We start from the raw sequence: 18,779 nt of genomic DNA, 5'->3' as shown, positions 1-18,779 counted from the left end.
ATATCCTTAACCTTAACTGTCTTTTTAAATCCCTTTACTGAGAAGGGGTATATCTCTGGTCACCCTAAGTACACCCAGGGACATAGCCCCCCAGAGTTGATTGTGTTCTTCTATCGGATAAAAGTGCTTTTTTAAGTTTTGAGAAATTGTTGCGATTCCCCAAAGCCCTCTCTAGCAGAAGGGGCCTTCGTTAGAAAGGTCAAGGGTTGTGAGTCGGAGCCACACAACATTTTAGGAGCAGAGCTAAGACAGGAACTTAGACTCACTGGCTCTCTTCACGGTACCAGGGCCTTGGGGCCTCTCTGTTGACAGAGTATTACCACGTAATCACACAACTTAGAGCTGCCTAGACTCTACCGGCACCGTTTATTTTGGTCTCTGGTTAGCTCGTGGACCAGGGACAATCAATGCCACCGTCTCAGTTGTGCTCATCGTACATATCCATAATCACAGGATCCAGGAGAACGAAGGGCCGGAGCCAGACTGGACTACACAGCCAGGCAAGAAGAAATACTCAAATCTGCCCCTATCGTTAGGAAGTGACAAGTCTATTCGAGTTCTCTAGTTTTAGTTCTACAAATCCAGTTAAGGGAACTACTTTGTAATCAAGCGCCCAAGTCATGAAACCTATTAAGATGTGCTTCAGAAGGAGAAGCTAACTGCAAGCCCTCCCTTATTACTTCCGACTTATTATTATCTGTTTTCATAATTGAGTTTCTCAAAGCAGGAACACCTAGCCAAGGACCTTTTGGAAGGGTCAGTGTTGTAAAGACCACCACCACAAAGACTCAGGTCGCAAAAGTTGGAAGCTAACATGGGGTCATTTCACTCAGTGTCCCATGGAGTTCTGAGTCAGTGCACACATCTAAACTTAAGCCTAAGATTGTCCTTGGGGTTTGCACATTCAGGTTGCAAAATGGACTTCTAACAAGATAGCCGAACTATAGCATCCCAGCTAGGCATTGGGTAGCCTCCTTGTGGGTCTTCGCGGCCGCTGACCTGAGCCAGTCCTGGAGGCACGAGCTAAAAAAGGGCCAGCCCCGGGACGTGACCCGCGGACGCCGCGGCCACCTGTTCCTGGCAGCCAATGGGCCGGGCCCTGGGCGCGGCTACAAAAGCAGCGCGCGCGGCCGCTGGCTGGAAGCTGGCGCGAGCTTGGCGACTAGGATCTTGTGCACGGCGGAACAGCGGAGACCAGAGCGATGCTGCGGGTGCGGTGTCTGCGCGGCGGCAGCCGAGGCGCCGAGGCGGTGCACTACATCGGCTCTCGGGTGAGTGCCTACGAGACCTCGGGATCTCTGCGAGATGCAGGGTGGGGACCCAGAGGGAGACTGGACACCCCAGTAAGAGGGTAGCATGTTCTGGGTTCGGTGGCCCGTGAGGGCGTTTTCTGGGAAGATGCGTGTGAGAGGATGGATGGAGCCTACAAGCCAGCTCCAGCTGAAACACGGATCCCGGGGCTTTACAGGGGAGTTGGAATGAGTCCATCCTGTCCCCCACCTGCTGCTCCGCCAGGCCGTAAGCTTCCTTGGGATATCCGAGCCCATGCCTGCAGACCCTCCCTTGCTCCTTGACAGGAATAGCTCTGGCAGATGAGTTCTGCAAGCAGCTGGTTCTTGAACAGCTGTCACTCGCCCTCTTGTTTTGGGTCTCCACCCTTGGGTCTCTCCAACCCACCTCTAGGGAGATTTTTAACAGCTTGATAGAGATTTTGAGGCGGGGTGAGGTTTTCACGGGGAGTGGGTGAGGGAAATTTCTCGCTCTAGGTTATACAAGCCTGCATTAAAAAGAAGAAAGAAAGAGAGAGAGAGAGAAGGAAGGAAGGAAAGAGAAAAAGAAAAGAGGTTTTTGACATGCTTAGATCGCCTTTTAAGTTTAAATTCTGTGTCTGCCTGGGTTAATCCTTTATGGTACAGATGACAGTCATTCTTTGACTTGAAATGCTTTTTTTTTTTTTAAGTGAAGTATATGTCAGCTTTTTTTTAAAACATTGGGATTGCTTATTTTGAAAGATAAAGTCTATTCAGATTCCATGTTATTTACAGTAAAAAAAAGAGCTCCGTTTTTGGTAACCTTCCAGACCGAGGAAGAAAGACTTCCTCCTTCAGTTAGACATTGCCAGGACTTACTGGGCACTTCCTTGAGGAAGAGGATGGCCGATCTTCTAAGAAAGTTTCTGAAAGTTAGTTTGCAGAAACTTTGAGATAGAAATGGGGAAAGTGGTGGCTGGGAACCAGATTTTTCTGGGAGTTTTAAAAAGTTACAGCATGTGACACAAACAAAAACAGCCTATAGTCAACAAAAAGTTATGTTTTGTTTATTTTTTTAATTACCCAAAACTCCTCTATTAACCAACATCTTAGGGTCTTCTCAAGTACACATCTGTATTATCCTAGTCCTTACACTTTAACCACACCTTGCTTGGGTGTTTGGGTGTCTGTCTGTCTGTCTGTCTGTTTTTAAGCTTGGAGGATCCTTAACACGATGGGTGCAGCGAACTTTCCAGAGCACCCAGGCAGCTACAGCTTCCTCCAGAAATTCCTGTGCAGCTGAAGACAAGGCCACCCATCCTCTGCCCAAGGACTGCCCTGTCTCTTCTTACAACGAATGGGACCCTTTAGAGGAAGTGATAGTGGGCAGAGCTGAAAACGCATGTGTTCCACCATTCACAGTGGAGGTGAAGGTAAGCGGGAGGGAGTACCGGGAGGGAGTGCCGGGAGGGAGTGCCGGGAGGGAGTGCCGGGAGGGAGTGCCAGGAGGGAGTACCGGGAGGGAGTACCATGGGTCAGGAAGCAGGGCCTCAGGTCTGCAGCAAGGATTCTGGTGCGGCTCTCCTCTGCAACTGCCTTCAGTACACTGGGGAAGGGGAGTGGGTTTTTTGGTTTGTTTGTTTGTTTGTTTGTTTGTTTGTTTTAAGGTAATTTGCTTGATACCTCCTGTATTTGGTATTTACAATTTTCTTCCTTCTTGAAACCTCCCCAGGAGTTCAGAACTGTCCTAGGAAGCTATTTTTGGGGTATGCCTCCATATACTCCTTGACAACTTGTTAGTCTGTGGTCTCACTTTTTGCCCAATACTCAAAACCATTCTCACAGCTGGTCTGTCCTTCAGTCCAGTCCAGCCTCCCTGCTACTTGCCATCTCATCTAGATCTACACTAGGAACTCTATAGTGGATATTGCCATAGGACCTCACACTTGGCACAGCTGGAATTTCAGTTACAGTCACCTCTAAGCCAAAGCCTTCTTCCGTTTAATGTTTGTCAGTCTTGTTTAATCAAACCAAAACACCAGAGATCTTTGATTTCTCCTCAGTCACATCCTCCATATCAAGGATCCAATACCTTTTGTTGAAAGGAAGCTTGCCCCATGCCTCAGCCTCTGCCCTGGTCTGGAGCTCATCTCCTCCTGCACTGTTGTGATTAGCTCCTGATGGCCTCTCCCCATTCACTCCCCTCTCCAGACTGTATCCCAGCCACTATTGGAGTGACTTGTTTCAAACCCAAATTTCATCATGTGACTCATTGTGTTCTCATGGTTGCTCTGCTTCTCCAACTCCCTCCTTCCATTACTGAAGATAAAGCCCTCGTGGCTTTCAGGTTTCTTCACAAGCTGGCTCTTTGCACCTCCACGACTCTCAGCTTACTTATTGTCTCATCTTAGAGGTGTGTTACTATAACGGATATTTATTTCTATTTATGTTTCTTTCTCGTCTATTATTCTACCTGAATTTTTAGCAAAGAAAGACCAATGGGAACCATGCCTTTGCTCCCACCCAAGTGCCTCTCACCCATTTTCCTGTACTCCCTTCTGCAACTTCCTAGCTACAAAATGCCTTTCTCAATTCCTTCCAGAATTTCCTGGCAACAAGTAATATGTTCCTCTTTAAAAATAAATGCCTAATATTTATTTACAGTATTCTTATGGCCAGGGTCCTTATGGGCTAGTGTTCAAGTGATGTGTTATAGAATGGTTCCTTCCATTTTGTAGGAAGTTCCTAAGTTCTTGTACATCATGAGTTATAAGTACCTCTTGAGTGTACTTGAATTCTTTCTAAATACTTACATTTTTATTTGTAATAGAGTAAAGAAATACATCTGTAACAGCTTCTCCATCACCAGAAGTACATTGACATAAAGAATCTTCATTTCTGTTTGGAGAGATATGATGTATATACCTTGATACAGATTCTAAGTATCTTATGCCACCCAGCCGGCCAGGCAGTGTAAGTGCAAGGAAAGCCAAGAAAAGAGCCATGCCAAGCACAGGTAGTTACAGGCATTCTGAAGGAAGACAGTTCTTAAGTAAGACCTGGCAGACACAGCAAAAGTTTCTTCCTATTGTTCTGAGTATACCTTTGGCTCTGATAATTGAAATTTGATGAACAGATTAGTTTATATGCTATCCCCATATCGTAAGATAAAATAAGACAGAGTATTTCAAAGAATTTTCTTGAAAAGAAGTATCCCTGACCATTTCGATTGTTAAAATTTAAATTCAGGTAATAGTTTATCACTTAACCAGTCTTTAAACTATTGACCATTATACACTTGTAAGATCTGACTGTAACTGTTTTTAACTTGCCTGTGTATGCCCGTGTGTGTGCGTGTGCATGCCTGTGAAAAAACTTGTGCAGCCAGAAGAGGGTGTCAGATCCCCTGGAGTTAGAGTTACATGTGGTTCTGAACTGCCAATTTATCAGTGCTGGGAACTGAATTCGGGTCATCTGGAAGAACATCAAGAGGTTTTAACCACTAAACCATCTTTCCAGCCCCACTACAATGTGATCTTATGGAATCAAACTTCTCAGGCATCATTTGAAGTGTTTTGTCACCGGAATTTATGACTTTAGACTTTGTAGCTTAAAGTACTTGTGGAATGAATGCCATTAAAGTCAGGAGGCTCACAATGAAATAGTTATTTGATAAAAGTTGGAGAACTAGTCTTATCGGCTGCTTGCTTGACCTGCAAAATTCCTAGAAAGAAGTTTACAAACTATCTCGCAGACTTAAACTTAAAGGTATAAAGGTACATGTTGCAAAGCACAAAATATGGAAATTATAGGTCATAGTTTTATGAATCCAGTACATCACAAAACTATGCTGAAAGAATAGTAGCTGTAGATTAGCCATATTGATTTATTTACTTTTCTGGTTACTACTGTTTTATGTGACAGACTATGCTAGGTATTGAGGGAGAAGAAAGTAAATAAAAGATATATACATCCTCTAGAAGGGAGACAGACAGACAGACAGACAGACAGACAGATGAATCTCATGAAGCTTAGGCTAGTCTTAAACTTGCTGTGCATCTAAAGATGACCTTGAGTTCCTAATCTCCCCTGACTCTACCTTCCAACTCTAGGGTGATGGACATATGCCAGCAGGCTCAGGAACACAGATAAGTTACTCCACTTGAGAACAATAAGAAACAAAATAATGGCTGGGCTTGGTGGCACATACCTATAATGCCAGCAACTCAGGGGATTCAGTCAGGTGGATCTTGAGTTCAAGACCAGTCTAGCCTATGTGGCAAAACCTCCTCTCAAAAAGAAAATAATGAATAAGTAATGTAGTAGCGTTTCTCTAGATGAACTGAGTTTAAACTATGTTGCAAGACAAGGAATAAGAAACAGCTGTCAGAAAGCACTATTTCAAAAACATAATGGCCTTTTCTTTTTGTAAAGCATAATAAATATTTGCTATTGTCTTTTTTTTTAATGCCCTTTATAGAGGGCTTTAAAATAACATTAATTAAGGTTAATGTAAATATATGTCTATTGCCAAATTAACAAATCGTTTTTGCCTATTGGTATTTCTTAGCTCTCTGAAGAGAGTGTTTGAAAATTAATGTGGCAGACAGACAGAGGGTTTTAGGATGTGGGGACTACAATGTTTCCAGGACTGAAGCTCCATCTCTGCCACAGGATATTAAAGACATCATGCACTACAGTAGAGTGTTCTTCACCTGGAAACACTTGGTTAATAATCACTAACTCATTTAGAAAGGTTAAAAGGGAGAGTAAACAATTTCTAACTCTTTCCTGGAAAATGTAATTTTCCCTGATCATTTGAACTTTGTCCAGCATTTGCCAGACTATAAACTTCACAAACATCTGTTCAAATAACATTTTTCTCCCTGAATAGTTGACTTAGTGTTTCATATCAAGGCAAGGTTGTCTCTGAGACTCTTGCCGGATACTGTAGAGTGAGTCTGGCAAGATGACATGACTGTGCCTGCTGCAGTTCAGTATTGGATTGTCAAAGGCTTCTTGTCCCTTAGTGGACTGTAGGAGATGTGCCTGGCATGAGAAGATGGGACTGGTGAATGGACGGGTAGTAGTACCAGGATGTGTCAGAGAAGGAAATAAAGAGTCATTATTGTCCCCTGCTTTTAGCTGCTATTGAAGAAATCCCAAGGAGTAGAGAACCACTTGTTTTGGTTTGGGGTTTGGTTTGGTTTTGTTAAGATTGGATTCGCCATAAAAGTATGCAAATGATTAGTGCTGACATTTTTGCCCTGGGTCAGAAATTGAGCCCCCTATTTGTTCATAGATCTTCAAAAGTCAAGTTAATCAGAACAGGGACCAAAGAACTTTTTTCTGTAGAGGGTTAAACAATAAATGCTTCAGGCCTTGCAGAGAGCTAAGTCTTCATTGAAGCTTCTAGAATCTCCCTCCTGCTACTATAACAGGAAAGAGGCCACAGGCACTATGTAGACAAAATAGTGTGGCATGTCCCCTTAGTTGTTTGTTTATAAAAATAAGAAGCCTAGTTAGATTTGGCCTGTGGATCTTAGTTTACCAACAACCCAGCTGCAAATGTGAAGGATCTGCTTTTCAGTTTGTACTGTATCATCCAGCCTGGGTCCCAGCCTAACTAGAGGCTAGATTACATTCATATATTTTGTACTTATCAGACTAAGGTAAATATGGAAACAGAAACACATAGCCTAGAAAAAATGTCTTTGACATTAAAGATCTAGACATTTAGCCCAGTCCTGATGAGCAAAACTATTAGAAACACCAAGTGTGGTTGTACACACCCTTACTCCCAAGGCAGGTCTCTGTGTGATCTGGGCCAGTCTGATGTACATAGTGAATTCCAAGATAGTCAGGGTTGCAAGATGAGACCCTGACTCCAAACAAACAAAACCAAAACTCTTTAAGAACAAGAACCATAACGAATAATTGTAGTTTTAGGAGGTTTTATGTGTCAAGTTGAAAATATTCAAATTTATAGGACATAGTGGCCAAAACCCTGACTCTATTTGGAACACTGTCCAGTCAGAGGGCTGAAGTTCCTGCCCTGTTTATTCAGGTAGGAAGTGAACAGATGACTTCTCAGAGCCTGGTCCTTATGTGGGAAAGGGCCATATGTTTTAGTGTCTGTCTCTTGGGTAGGATTGCCAAGTGCTGTGGATATCCAGCTAAACAAAGCAGACTCCAGTGCACTTGAGTCTTTAACCCTTTGCCCTCTCTTTTAAATAAGATGCAGCAAGCACATGTCCAGTGTATTTCTTTAAACTGACTAATAACTTAGACGAGTGCAAAACAATCTTAATAGAAACTCTTTTTTTTTTTAATTTTTATGTTTTGCTTAAAACCCTTGGAAGGTTTTTACATACTTAGCTTCTATAATACTGAGACTCTGTGAACTTGTATATCAAAGTATTTCTTCCAAAGGGCCTGAAGTGACATGAGATTGGATTCAAGAGAATTGTGGGGGCGGGGGGGGGAGGTGTGAGACACACTGACAGACAGGCCCCACAGCCTGGCTTCCATTGCTACACAGTTTTGTAAAATGCAAATTCCATCCAATGAGACAACGAGCCGTGCATGTTAAGACATATAAAGCACATTTGAAAACATGTCCCAATCTTAACACAGTTAAAAGATCTTCTTGCCCCACAAAAATCTCTTGAAGTAATGTTTTCCTGAAAGAACTCAAGAATTTGTGGATAGTTTAGGGTCTTGGCTCCGTGTAGGGTTTTTATTCTCTTACTTTTTTTTGTTTGTTTGTTTGTTTGTTTGCTCTCCTGTTTTGTCTCATTCAGATACTAGAACAGGAGTATCTGCATCCTGTTTTAATCTGTGATGCATGGCCTGGAAGATTCCAAGCCTGTACTGGGGACGGACAAGCTATTAGGGGTTGGGCATAAGATCTGAGGCAGAAGGATCAAAAGCCTCAAAGTATCAAGAAAATTCAAGGGCTAGAGAGAGATGCTCAGTAGTTAAGACAACTTCCTGCTTCTCCCAAGGACCCTAGTTTAGTTCCCAGCTCCCATGTCTAGCGCAGCTCAGAACTGCCTGTAACTCCAGCTCCAGGAAGTCCAGTACCTTTTTTCTGGCTTCTTTTGGTTACACATGCACACATGAAAATAAAATTAAATATTTAAAAATATATGACAAGATGATTCAGAGGTCCTCATTCAACAAATCTTGGGTATCTATGCAAAGATGGCCTGGCTCAAGCCTATGGATCAGCTCTGAGCAAGATCTCTTTGTGGTCTGGGTCCTTCTCATGCTATACAAGTAGTTGTTCACAGCCTGTGAAGCTACCTGCAGCTGCATCATTCTCCTGTAATGCTTTTGTTCACTTTCTTCTGCTTCTAGGCCAATACATATGAAAAGTACTGGCCATTTTACCAGAAAAATGGAGGTCTTTATTTTCCCAAAGATCATCTGAAGAAGGCTGTTGCTGAGGTCGAAGAGATGTGCAATATTTTATCAATGGAAGGCGTGACAGTGAGGCGGCCTGACCCCATCGACTGGTCACTGAAGTATAAGACTCCTGATTTTGAGTCTACAGGTCAGTGCTGTCAAGAAAGTAATCTGATAGAGCCTCAATTTTCTGTTTCTTTCTTGGATATTTAAAGAGAAGGCTCTATGGATTTCTTGAAGAATCCTAAATTCTTTGAAGCTTCAGAGATTATTGAGGAAGAGTGTGACTCATTTTGATATGATTGAGATACACACATTCTAAACTTCTAAGTGTGTTAGACATTCTACATAAGAACAGTGAGCTGTTCTTGATCTTCATTAACAACATAAATTAAAAGGGAAATAGAGGGTTAAGAGTGATTGCTATTCTTGCAGAGAACCTGAGGGTTCAGCATTCATAAGGCCCACATCAGACAGCTCATAATAGCTTGTAACTCTAGTTCCAGAGGATCTGACACCCTCTTCTGGCCTCCACAAGTGCACATACTCTTACACAGATACACACACACACACACACACACACACACACACTACATCACAACTGCTTTTGTGCTTGAGCTCCATAATTGTTTTTCAGAATGATCTTAGCCTAGTTTTTTATTGTGTAATACCACCCATTAAAAATTCTGTTTCTGTATCTTAAGGGAGGGTGGGACCTACAAGTAGAGAAGGCTTGGTGGTTCAAAATTTCTCTCACTTTTTCCTTTCCTTTTTTGTTTGGCATCACCACCCAGCAGGGAATTCTTGTCAACAGTCTATCCTAGTGTACATCATTGCATCTGCCCTGTCTTATATAAATATATAGACATGCAAGGTTTTTAGTAAACATTCTTCTACAAAGACATGTTTTACATGCCTTTAATGCCTTGGGAATTTGAGTCACTGAGGTTCTCATGGGACTCTTTGGTCTGATAGGTTTATACAGCGCAATGCCTCGAGACATCCTGATGGTTGTGGGAAATGAGATTATAGAAGCTCCCATGGCATGGCGCTCACGCTTCTTTGAGTACCGAGCATACAGGTCAATTATCAAAGACTACTTCCACCGTGGTGCCAAGTGGACAACAGCACCCAAGCCCACAATGGCTGACGAGCTGTATGATCAGGTAGGTCCCTAGATGTAGACCAGCTTGTCGGTGACTGTTCTGAATTATCCACAGAGGATAAGAAGGACTTCTCTGATACTTTGCATATATTACATATTTTCAGTTTTAAGAATTGATTATGTTTAGATGAAGCTAACACCAAACGTTAACGATCATAGCAGCAGTAATAACAGCTCATCCTTATTGCTTACTCCGGACCCAGTCCTGGGCTCGGGGTATATCATCAATCAGATTTACTCTAATAAGAATTCTGGAAGGGAGTGGTATGATTTCATCACAGGGAGAAGAACTTGTCCTAAGGGCACATTGCTGTTCAATGCTGGAATCACAAAAATCTTTAGGCTAAAGTCTCTCGTCCGGCAAAATAATCTGGTGTCTAGGCCAGAATCACAGTAAGATGACAGGTGTAGCTGAGCTTCCCCTGCAGGTTCTGCATTCATGAATTCAACCAGCTGTAAATAAGTAACGTTTTTGAAAATTATGCCTGTCTTGTTGTTCAACAACAGTATAGTGTAGGATTTATTTACACAACATTTGGGTTATGCTGAGGATTGGAACTACTCTGGAGATGTTCTAAAGGATGTAGAGGACATGCATTGTTCCTTTGTAAATGTTATACAATTTTATGCAGTGGAATTGTATGTCCATAGATTTTAGTATCTATGGGGTACTAGAACCAATCCTCCTACAAATACAAGGGGTGTATATCTTTACTAAGCTATTACTCATAAAAAATCACTTATAGAAATAATGTTAAAAAATTATTCTAGGCATTTAAAGATAGAAATGAAAAAATAAGTCAGGCAAACCCAAATCTGGCAGGGAGAGGCATGGCATCTCGTTTTAGGGTAGGAATTGGGCTCAGGACCAAATTCCTTCTCTAAAGGAGCAAGGTGACTTCATCCCACTGGCTTTCAGTATTGTAACTAGCTGCACGCATGCGTACCTGTGTTGTTGGCTGTCTTCAGACTCAGTTACTGCCCTGCACCACTTGTTTCTAAGCAGCAGGAAGTTACTCTAATGCCTGGCTTTACATTTTGTTGTAGTGATGCTTTTATTGTTTTGATTTGTTTATATTACTTTTCTGTTTGCTGTGGCAAGGTACTTGAGAGAAAGAATAAAAGTGAGAAAGGACTTATTTTGGTTGGTACCTTGGTGAATTTCATTGGCTGGCCCCACCCATATGCTTAGGCAGAACAAAGTGTTGGCAGAAGCATCCAGGAGATGTTTGATTTCTTGGCAGACAGAAAAGAGAGTGGGGGATACAGGAAGAGACTAGAACAAAATAGACTCCCCCACCTCCCGAGGACACACTCGCAGTAACTCACTTTCTCTCAACTAGGTCCCACCTCCTAAACTTCCACCACCTCTCAACAATTCGATCTTATGACTCCATCAAGTCATCCACTGATTAGGCTAGAACCCTTTATTATCCGATTGTTTCTGGAAATACCAAGTGATATGCTTCACTAATTCCTTAAACATCTTTTCTATGGGTGTTTTAATCAAGAGTTGATTGGTAGTAATTGGGAAATGGTGGTATTGAACTAATTAATTTTTAAATCATGTATATCCTTGTAAATAAGTTCATTTTAAAAAAACGCATTATGTGTTCATTCTTGTTTCAACTAGGATTATCCCATCCATTCTGTGGAAGACAGACACAAATTGGCCGCTCAGGGAAAGTTCGTGACAACTGAGTTCGAGCCTTGCTTTGATGCTGCTGACTTCATTCGAGCTGGAAGAGATATTTTTGCGCAGAGAAGCCAGGTTGCTAAAGGCTGGCTCTAAAAATCTCACCTACATCATTGCATTCTTTATTCCTAAATTAACAACTTTTAGATCCTACACTTTTAGTTTTCCAAACTTAGAATGGAATCTTTTAAAGATTGGTTTTTTTTTTTCCAGGTTACAAACTACCTGGGCATCGAGTGGATGCGTAGGCATCTTGCTCCAGACTACAGAGTGCATATCATCTCTTTTAAAGATCCCAATCCAATGCATATCGATGCCACCTTCAACATCATTGGACCTGGTCTTGTGCTTTCCAACCCTGACCGTCCATGTCATCAGGTAGGAAAGTTCTTAGCACACCAGAAAAGCTAGAGACCCTAGCAGCTTCATTTAAACAAAAGATTGGCACCTTCAGTGACCTGGCCCGCAGGTCAGTCAACAGAGTCTGCAAGAGAGAGAGTGGGGATGGAGGGGCAAGAGACTCGAAGAATGGAGCCAAGACAAAGTTTTCTGATCAAGGCTTGTTTATTGAAAGGAAATCATGGGTATATAAGCACACGCAGGGGAGTGCAGCTGGAGACACTTTACCATGAGTGCCTTGCAGCTGGGAACACAAGTCCAGGATATGTCTGAGAAAAACAAGATGTTTATCAGAGTGTGCTCAGCTGTTGTAGGCTGCTTGCAAAAACGTCATGCTAGTAAAACAAGTCTCTTGTCAAGGTGGAAAAGTATCAACCTGCAAATATATGGCCCAAGATGGCTGCAAAGATGATAGCTGCTTTCTGCTAGAAGTTGGCACCCAACACTTCAGTGATTCTAACTGACAAATTTAGCACTGGTCAGTGGCATTCATATCAGACTGAATTTCTCATAGTATATTTACAAGATATTCAGTGTGCAGAAGTCTACACTGCTGTTGTGATGGTTAGCACAGTAGCATCAGACTTAGATTTTAACTGTTTGCTGTTGTCAAGGCATCGAATTTATATCTTCTTCTTATTCAACAGTGATTTCCAAATTTCCAGTTGAGGTTCACCAAGGTTATAAGCAAGTGGCTTCATGTGGCCAGAGTGATGACACTGAGCAGTAGGCGTCTTCTCCTTCCAGTGGGTCAGATTCTCTTCAGCCTGCCTCACTCTGGGGAGGAGCAGATCTGCCAAGCCTCAGCTGCTCTTTCTCTATCTCCCTCAGCCTCTTGCCTCAGTCCAGCTGGACAGTGAGTTATCTGCAAGGCTGTAGGACACCTTTTAAAAAGTACTTTCATGCTGTGCACAGTTCATTTCTATCCCTTATTTTCACACATAATGACCAGGATGATTTGTTTCATGTTAGTAGAATGTGTTGATATTCTAAGTGAGTGTAGGGTGGTAAGTAGAGATGGCTGACTTGTAATGCATATCTAGTGGCAACTATGATGCTTTGAGACTACCTCTCTGACATCTGCCCTTCTTCATGGCCGTGCAAAATGGTGGAACTGTGGATCACACAGACTGAGTTTGGCAGCATCACAATGGTGTTTTCTTATAATTAAATAGGAGGTATTTAAATTTTCTTTAATTAGGAAAGTATCTTTGGAATTTTAAATTTTGAAACTTGAAAAGCTTTAATAGTTCTGTTGCCTGATAGCGTTACTGGGAGGAAAAGATCATACAGACACGCATGCAAGCGCGCACGCACACACATACACCATCATCATCACCGTCACCACCACTTCGGACATACAATGCATTCTCTCAGCCTTCTCATCTCCCCAACACAACTCCTCACTGCCAGTCTCTTCCCAGATTTATGACCTTTGGATTGGTTTTGTGACCCATTTTGTTTAAACTTACCTACCGGAGCCTGGTGGTATCACCGCTGGGGTACAAAGTGAAGACAATGACTCTACAAATAGCAAACAGTTCCACAGCTATTTTAAATTAGAATTTGAACAAAATCATCAACTTTTAAACGTTTTTTTACATCCTTATTTTGGAAATGAAGGAGACAAAAAGAGTTGCCAAAAAGAGTTATTAATGATAAGGATTGAGCTCAGCATGAAAGCACATGCCTCTAGTCCTAACTACATATGATGGTGAGGTAGGTGGATTGCAAGATCAAGGCCAGCCTGGGCTACATGGCAGACTCTATCTTAAAAAAATAATAATAATAAATAGGGACTGCCAGAAACCAAATAACAAATGTGGATTTAATTTAATTAATTTAATTTAATGTTTGGTCTTACAGATTGATCTTTTCAAGAAAGCAGGATGGACCATAGTCACTCCTCCAACACCAGTCATCCCTGATGGTAGGTCTCCTTTTATATCCTTCCTGATCAAGGATCTTCACCTGTAGAGATCACCAAGTCTTATCAAATTAGAGTCAGCATTTCTCCACTGAGCAGTAAAGTGATGGCTGACCTAGAGTCAGGGTGTGACATATGTTTGTGAGTTTTTCCTTTTATAGAAAATAAAATTAGAAGACAGAATTTTAAAATATTACATAAAACAAGATATGACTTTTAAAAAATAAGATAGGATAGATTCCAAATGTTCAGTGAGTATAAATTCACTTGTGGTATTTATGGATATGCTCTTTTACAATAAAAAAAAATATGTTATCAGAGCTGGGAATGTAGCCCAGTGGTAGAGCACTTGCCTAGTGTGTTTAAATCCCTGGGTTTGATCCCTAGTAGTACAAAAACTACTTAGGAGCAGAGCATGGTGGAGCAGGTCTGTAATACCAGCACAGAGAAGGCTGAGGCAGGAGGATTTCAAGTTCAGTGTTACAGAGAAAACTTGTCAGAAAGAAAAAGACAGTAAAATAGGTTTTCCTGTGGGAGAGGAGGCAGGAAAGGGACTGGGCTGTCACGTCAGCATCCTTCCCTGGTAAGTCACTGCTCTAAGCAAGAATGGCATCAGGCATGTGTTGTTTAAGGTTGTTGCTATTTGCAGATCACCCCCTCTGGATGTCATCCAAATGGCTTTCCATGAACGTCTTAATGCTAGATGAGAAGCGTGTGATGGTGGACGCCAACGAAGTCCCAATTCAAAAGATGTTTGAGAAGCTGGGTACGTGTGATGATTGTAGCTCACTGTCACGGTGTTAACGTTCACTACTAGCTGAAGGAAAGGCATGCATAGTCTCATATATGGTTGATTGAATTCAATTTCTGTTCCCTTTAAAGGTACCAATTTGTTATTTTATAATCGTCTAGTGCTTTTTGTTTCTAACAAGCATAGTCTTTGAAAGGTGGGAATCCAGGGACTAAACCGCTAACTAAAAAGTACACATAGAAGGACTCATGGCTCCAGCTGCATATGTAGCAGAGGACTGCCTTATCTGGCATCAATGGGAGGAGAGGCCTTTGGTCCTGAGGAGACTTGATGCCACAGTGTAGGAGGTAGGATTGGGTGCACGAGTGGAGGAGCACCCTCATAGAGACAGGGGGAGGCAGAGGGGATGAGGAGTTTGCGGAGGGGAAACTGGGAAGGGGGACACATCTGAAATGCAAATAAATAAAATAACTAATAAAAAAGAAATAATAATAAAAAAATAAAAGTTAAGAATGCGTCATGAGTTTGATAGTTAATATCCTCTATAATTCTGCTGGTTTCCTTGTGCCTGTGTGTTGAGACTTACTGATATTCAAATGAGTTTCTCTGCCTTCTCCAAAGAAGAAATTACTGAAGGTCCTTTAGAAGTAATTTAGTGGTAATTGTATGTTTCGGGGGGCTTAAAAGGACACAACTGGAAAAGTGAGACGTGTATGCATTAAGATCAGTTAACATGGTTCTGAAATGCAACGAAGGACGCCAGCCAGTCATTCCACTATTGATTTTTACTTGGGACAAAGTTTTCCTATTCTGCCATTTATGTTTTAGACCAGGATTCTAATACTGTTGAGGAAAACAGTGAAAGAAATGATTTCACGTGAGCCAAAGGACACAGATTATGTGTGTGAGCCATTCGACATTTCCTCAGGGTGAACGTGGATATAGCCAGGCAGCTTATTTGGTGAGCTCAGGTTGTTAAAATTTTGTTCTACATTTCAGGTATAGTCCATAAAAGATTATTTTCCTATTTTCTGAATCCATTCGTAATGTAAAATCAGTTTAAAAATAAGATAGCCTGGCAGTTTTGAATTGAGCAGAATCTGATGGTTGAGCCCATAACACAGGCCACTTCTCCTTGGCTTTCATTAAGTAACAAAATTACTTGGGTTCAACTTTTTCAATTTTTATGGGTTTTTTTTTTCCTTAACTTAAACTAATGGAAAGTGTCAAATAATCTGATTTGACAGTTTAGTTTTATAGTTAAAAGTCAAAATTTTAGAGGTGGAGAACTTCTATAAGTTTCACCAAGTAGCTATGAGTCCCTCCAATTCAGGAAGAGTATACTATGACCAGACAGGACATAGAAGCTTCTCATCCCACATTCAAACCCCACTCTTAGTCTTCAAGCCCCACGGAGGGGGAGTACCTTGGGGGAGTCTTCTTCATGGCTCCTTGTTCTTGTCCCCATACAGTGGGCACTGTAGTGACTACAGCTCACCTGCCTCCCCAAACAAAGGAGAAATGGATCAGATTGTCTATTTTAAAGGCCTACTGTGTCTAACATAACATTCTTGCTGTTAGTTAAATGGCCTGCTCTCATTGTAAACATGTCCTTACAAACAGAGCCAGATAAAGCTAGTTGTCTGGTCAGTCCTGGTAGCTGAGTGACTGTAGAACCCAGACATTAAACTACAGTTCTGATGCATTCTTTCCTTGAGGTGGCCTGGCATAGTTAATCTGTAAAAGATGAATGTACCCTCATTGTACCTATGTACAGTCAACTTTTCAGTACTTAATCTTAGTACTCAGTAGATATAATCTCATCCCAGGCTGTTGATTTGTGAACAGTCCATAGAACACAACCTGAGTCTCTGACTTTTTTGTTGAAGATGTTATATTAGTGGTGGTCTGGGTTAGATGAAATGTAACCTATGATAAAAAGATTCTAGAGAAAGGACCACTGTGGACTGGGCCATCCTGAGGGATCTGAACCTCAGCGTTCCTCCAGGTGTTTGGACTTTACTCTCTGTAGAGGGAACTTCGTGTATCTAACTGGCCTTGTCTTTCTCTTTCGATGCAGGTATCAGCACCATTAAGGTTAACATTCGAAATGCCAATTCCCTGGGAGGAGGCTTCCACTGCTGGACCTGTGACGTCCGGCGCCGAGGCACCCTTCAGTCCTACTTTGACTGAGCAGGCGTGGTGTGGCTTGGGGCATAGCCTCAGATATACCTAAGAAGCAGCAAGGCCCTTCTCTCGCTTTAACAAATGCATGAACTGTAGTGCTTTGAACAATCACATCCTTAACAGGGTTCCCAAGCCTGGGTTACTTTTTGTTGACGTAAGGAAGATAACTTTTGATAGGTCTTACTTTCTTCTCCTCAAGTTATTTACTATTTGGCTTCAAATATAAAAGTTGAGTAAATGTATACCAGGGCAAAAATTAGTCATTTGAGCAACTCAGCCGCTAATATTTAACCATCTACCTCTGTTTTTAATTTTCTTTCCTAAAGGCAGCTTGAATGTCAGACCTAACCCTGTCTTTTTTTCCTCTTTGATGGACTTGTAAATGTTCATATTACTTCTCTTTTATCTAAGTGGGACAAAGACTTAGGAAGAAAAAAAAAAAAACAGATCCTAAGTAGAGTGAGATATTTGTCTCTTTTTCTAAAAAATAAATAAATAAAAATAAATTTGGGTGGTTTTTAAAAATTTGTTTTAAAAATCCTAGACTATGCAAACACTTAAAAAAAAAAAAAACAAAAAAAAAAACAAGTGACTTCCATGAATGCTTTTAACATTCTCGTGTCAACATTTGGTACTAAACTCTTGTTCTGCCTCTTACCTCACCTCAGATGGGTTATCCATCCTTCCTTCCTTCCTTCCTTCCTTCCTTCCTTCCTTCCTTCCTTCTTTCCAAAACCTTAGAGTAGCACTTAGTGTAATAGAGTGAAACTTGTAGATCCCATTCCTAAAGGTTGATGTTGAATATCTAACAGGTATAATGGCATCTTTGGTAATCTAAGACTTGTTTACATATATGCAAATTATTTAAGGCATAGAGTTTTAAAGCATTTTTTAAAAACTAATGCAGGTAAAAGAAATACATGTGACATGAAATAATTTTAATGTTGAATATGGTATATGTATTTTTATTCTAATAAACTTTTGTGTTCCAGATTGGATTTTATGAGAGTTTGGCTTCAAATCTAATTAGCTTAGTGTAAGCAACAGGATTGTAGCTGTTAAATGAGAGTGTGTGTGTGTGTGTGTGTGTGTGTGTGTGTGCGCGTGTTTGTGCATGCTGTGTGGGTATGTGTGTGGAAGGAGGTATGCACACGGGCATGTCTGCATGTGGGGGTCAGAGGTCATCCTCAGGTGTCTTCTACAGGTGCCATCCACCTTCATTGTTGAACCAGGATCTCTTTTGTAGTCTCTGGAGCTCACCAAGTATCCTGGGTGACTGCCCAAGAGTTTCAGGGATCCAGCAGTCTCTCCTCCTCAAACTGGGATTATAAGCACACACTACCACACCTAGCATTTTTACTTGTGTTCTGGGGATCAAATGTAGTTGTCATGCTCACACTTTACCAACCTGGATTTCTCCTCAGCACTACCCTGGAACAGAATTATAATTTTCTGAGATAACCAAGATATTCAAACCTAATATTGTATTCAAAAATGATTGACAAAGATTGGTCACAATCCTAGCAGTGAAAGGTAAAGGCAGGAGGATCAAGAGTTCCAGGTCAGCCTTAGCTACATAGCCAGTTCAAAGCCAGCCTGGGCTACATGAGACCTTGTCTTATATTAAAAAAAAAAAAAAGAATAAGAAAGGAGGGAAAGAAGGAAGGAAGGAAGGAAAGAAAGAAGGAAGGAAAAAAGGTAAAAAAAAAAAAACAGGAAAGGGAGAAAAAGAAGGAAAAGAAATGAACATAATCAGATTTTGGCTTATTGACCCCCCCGCTCCCACTCAGTCATAGCTGTGTGGATGTTTTCTAAGCGTGAGTGAGGCAATCCTAGGCCCCCAAAAGGAAATGGAGTTAATGGCTACTATCACTCATGATAACATTGCATAGGATGTGTAGTTAAAAATAATCACAGGTCTCAGCCATTCCTTTAGCTGCTTTGTGTTAGGTCACAGGACTCTGTAGTGTGACACTTGAACGGATGTTGCTTGG

At 41.5% G+C, this 18,779-nt stretch overlaps 1 protein-coding gene across 1 annotated transcript; it reads left to right on the top strand.

The window, feature by feature from the left end:
• Nucleotides 1-1,114: 1,114 nt before the first annotated feature.
• Gatm (glycine amidinotransferase) lies at nucleotides 1,115-17,783 on the top strand. The gene is made up of 9 exons (XM_034495101.2): nucleotides 1,115-1,271; nucleotides 2,465-2,683; nucleotides 8,613-8,808; nucleotides 9,636-9,826; nucleotides 11,459-11,596; nucleotides 11,735-11,899; nucleotides 13,787-13,850; nucleotides 14,497-14,613; nucleotides 16,679-17,783. The coding sequence occupies exons 1-9, from the start codon at nucleotides 1,203-1,205 to the stop codon at nucleotides 16,789-16,791; spliced, it is 1,272 nt and encodes a 423-aa protein (XP_034350992.1). The 5' UTR covers nucleotides 1,115-1,202; the 3' UTR covers nucleotides 16,792-17,783.
• The last annotated feature ends 996 nt before the right edge of the window (nucleotides 17,784-18,779 follow it).

This window comes from Arvicanthis niloticus, chromosome 2 (assembly GCF_011762505.2).
Source record: "Arvicanthis niloticus isolate mArvNil1 chromosome 2, mArvNil1.pat.X, whole genome shotgun sequence".
NCBI lineage: Eukaryota > Metazoa > Chordata > Mammalia > Rodentia > Muridae > Arvicanthis > Arvicanthis niloticus.
This window is presented reverse-complemented; position numbering and strand designations above follow the sequence as displayed.

Coding starts and splice junctions, on each gene's coding strand:
- Gatm (XM_034495101.2), top strand. CDS start 1,203: ATGCTGCGGGTGCGGTGTCTGCGCGGCGGCAGCCGAGGCGCCGAGGCG. Junction 1,272..2,464: donor TGCACTACATCGGCTCTCGG/GTGAGTGCCTAC, acceptor TCTGTTTTTAAG/CTTGGAGGATCCTTAACACG. Junction 13,851..14,496: donor AACACCAGTCATCCCTGATG/GTAGGTCTCCTT, acceptor TGCTATTTGCAG/ATCACCCCCTCTGGATGTCA.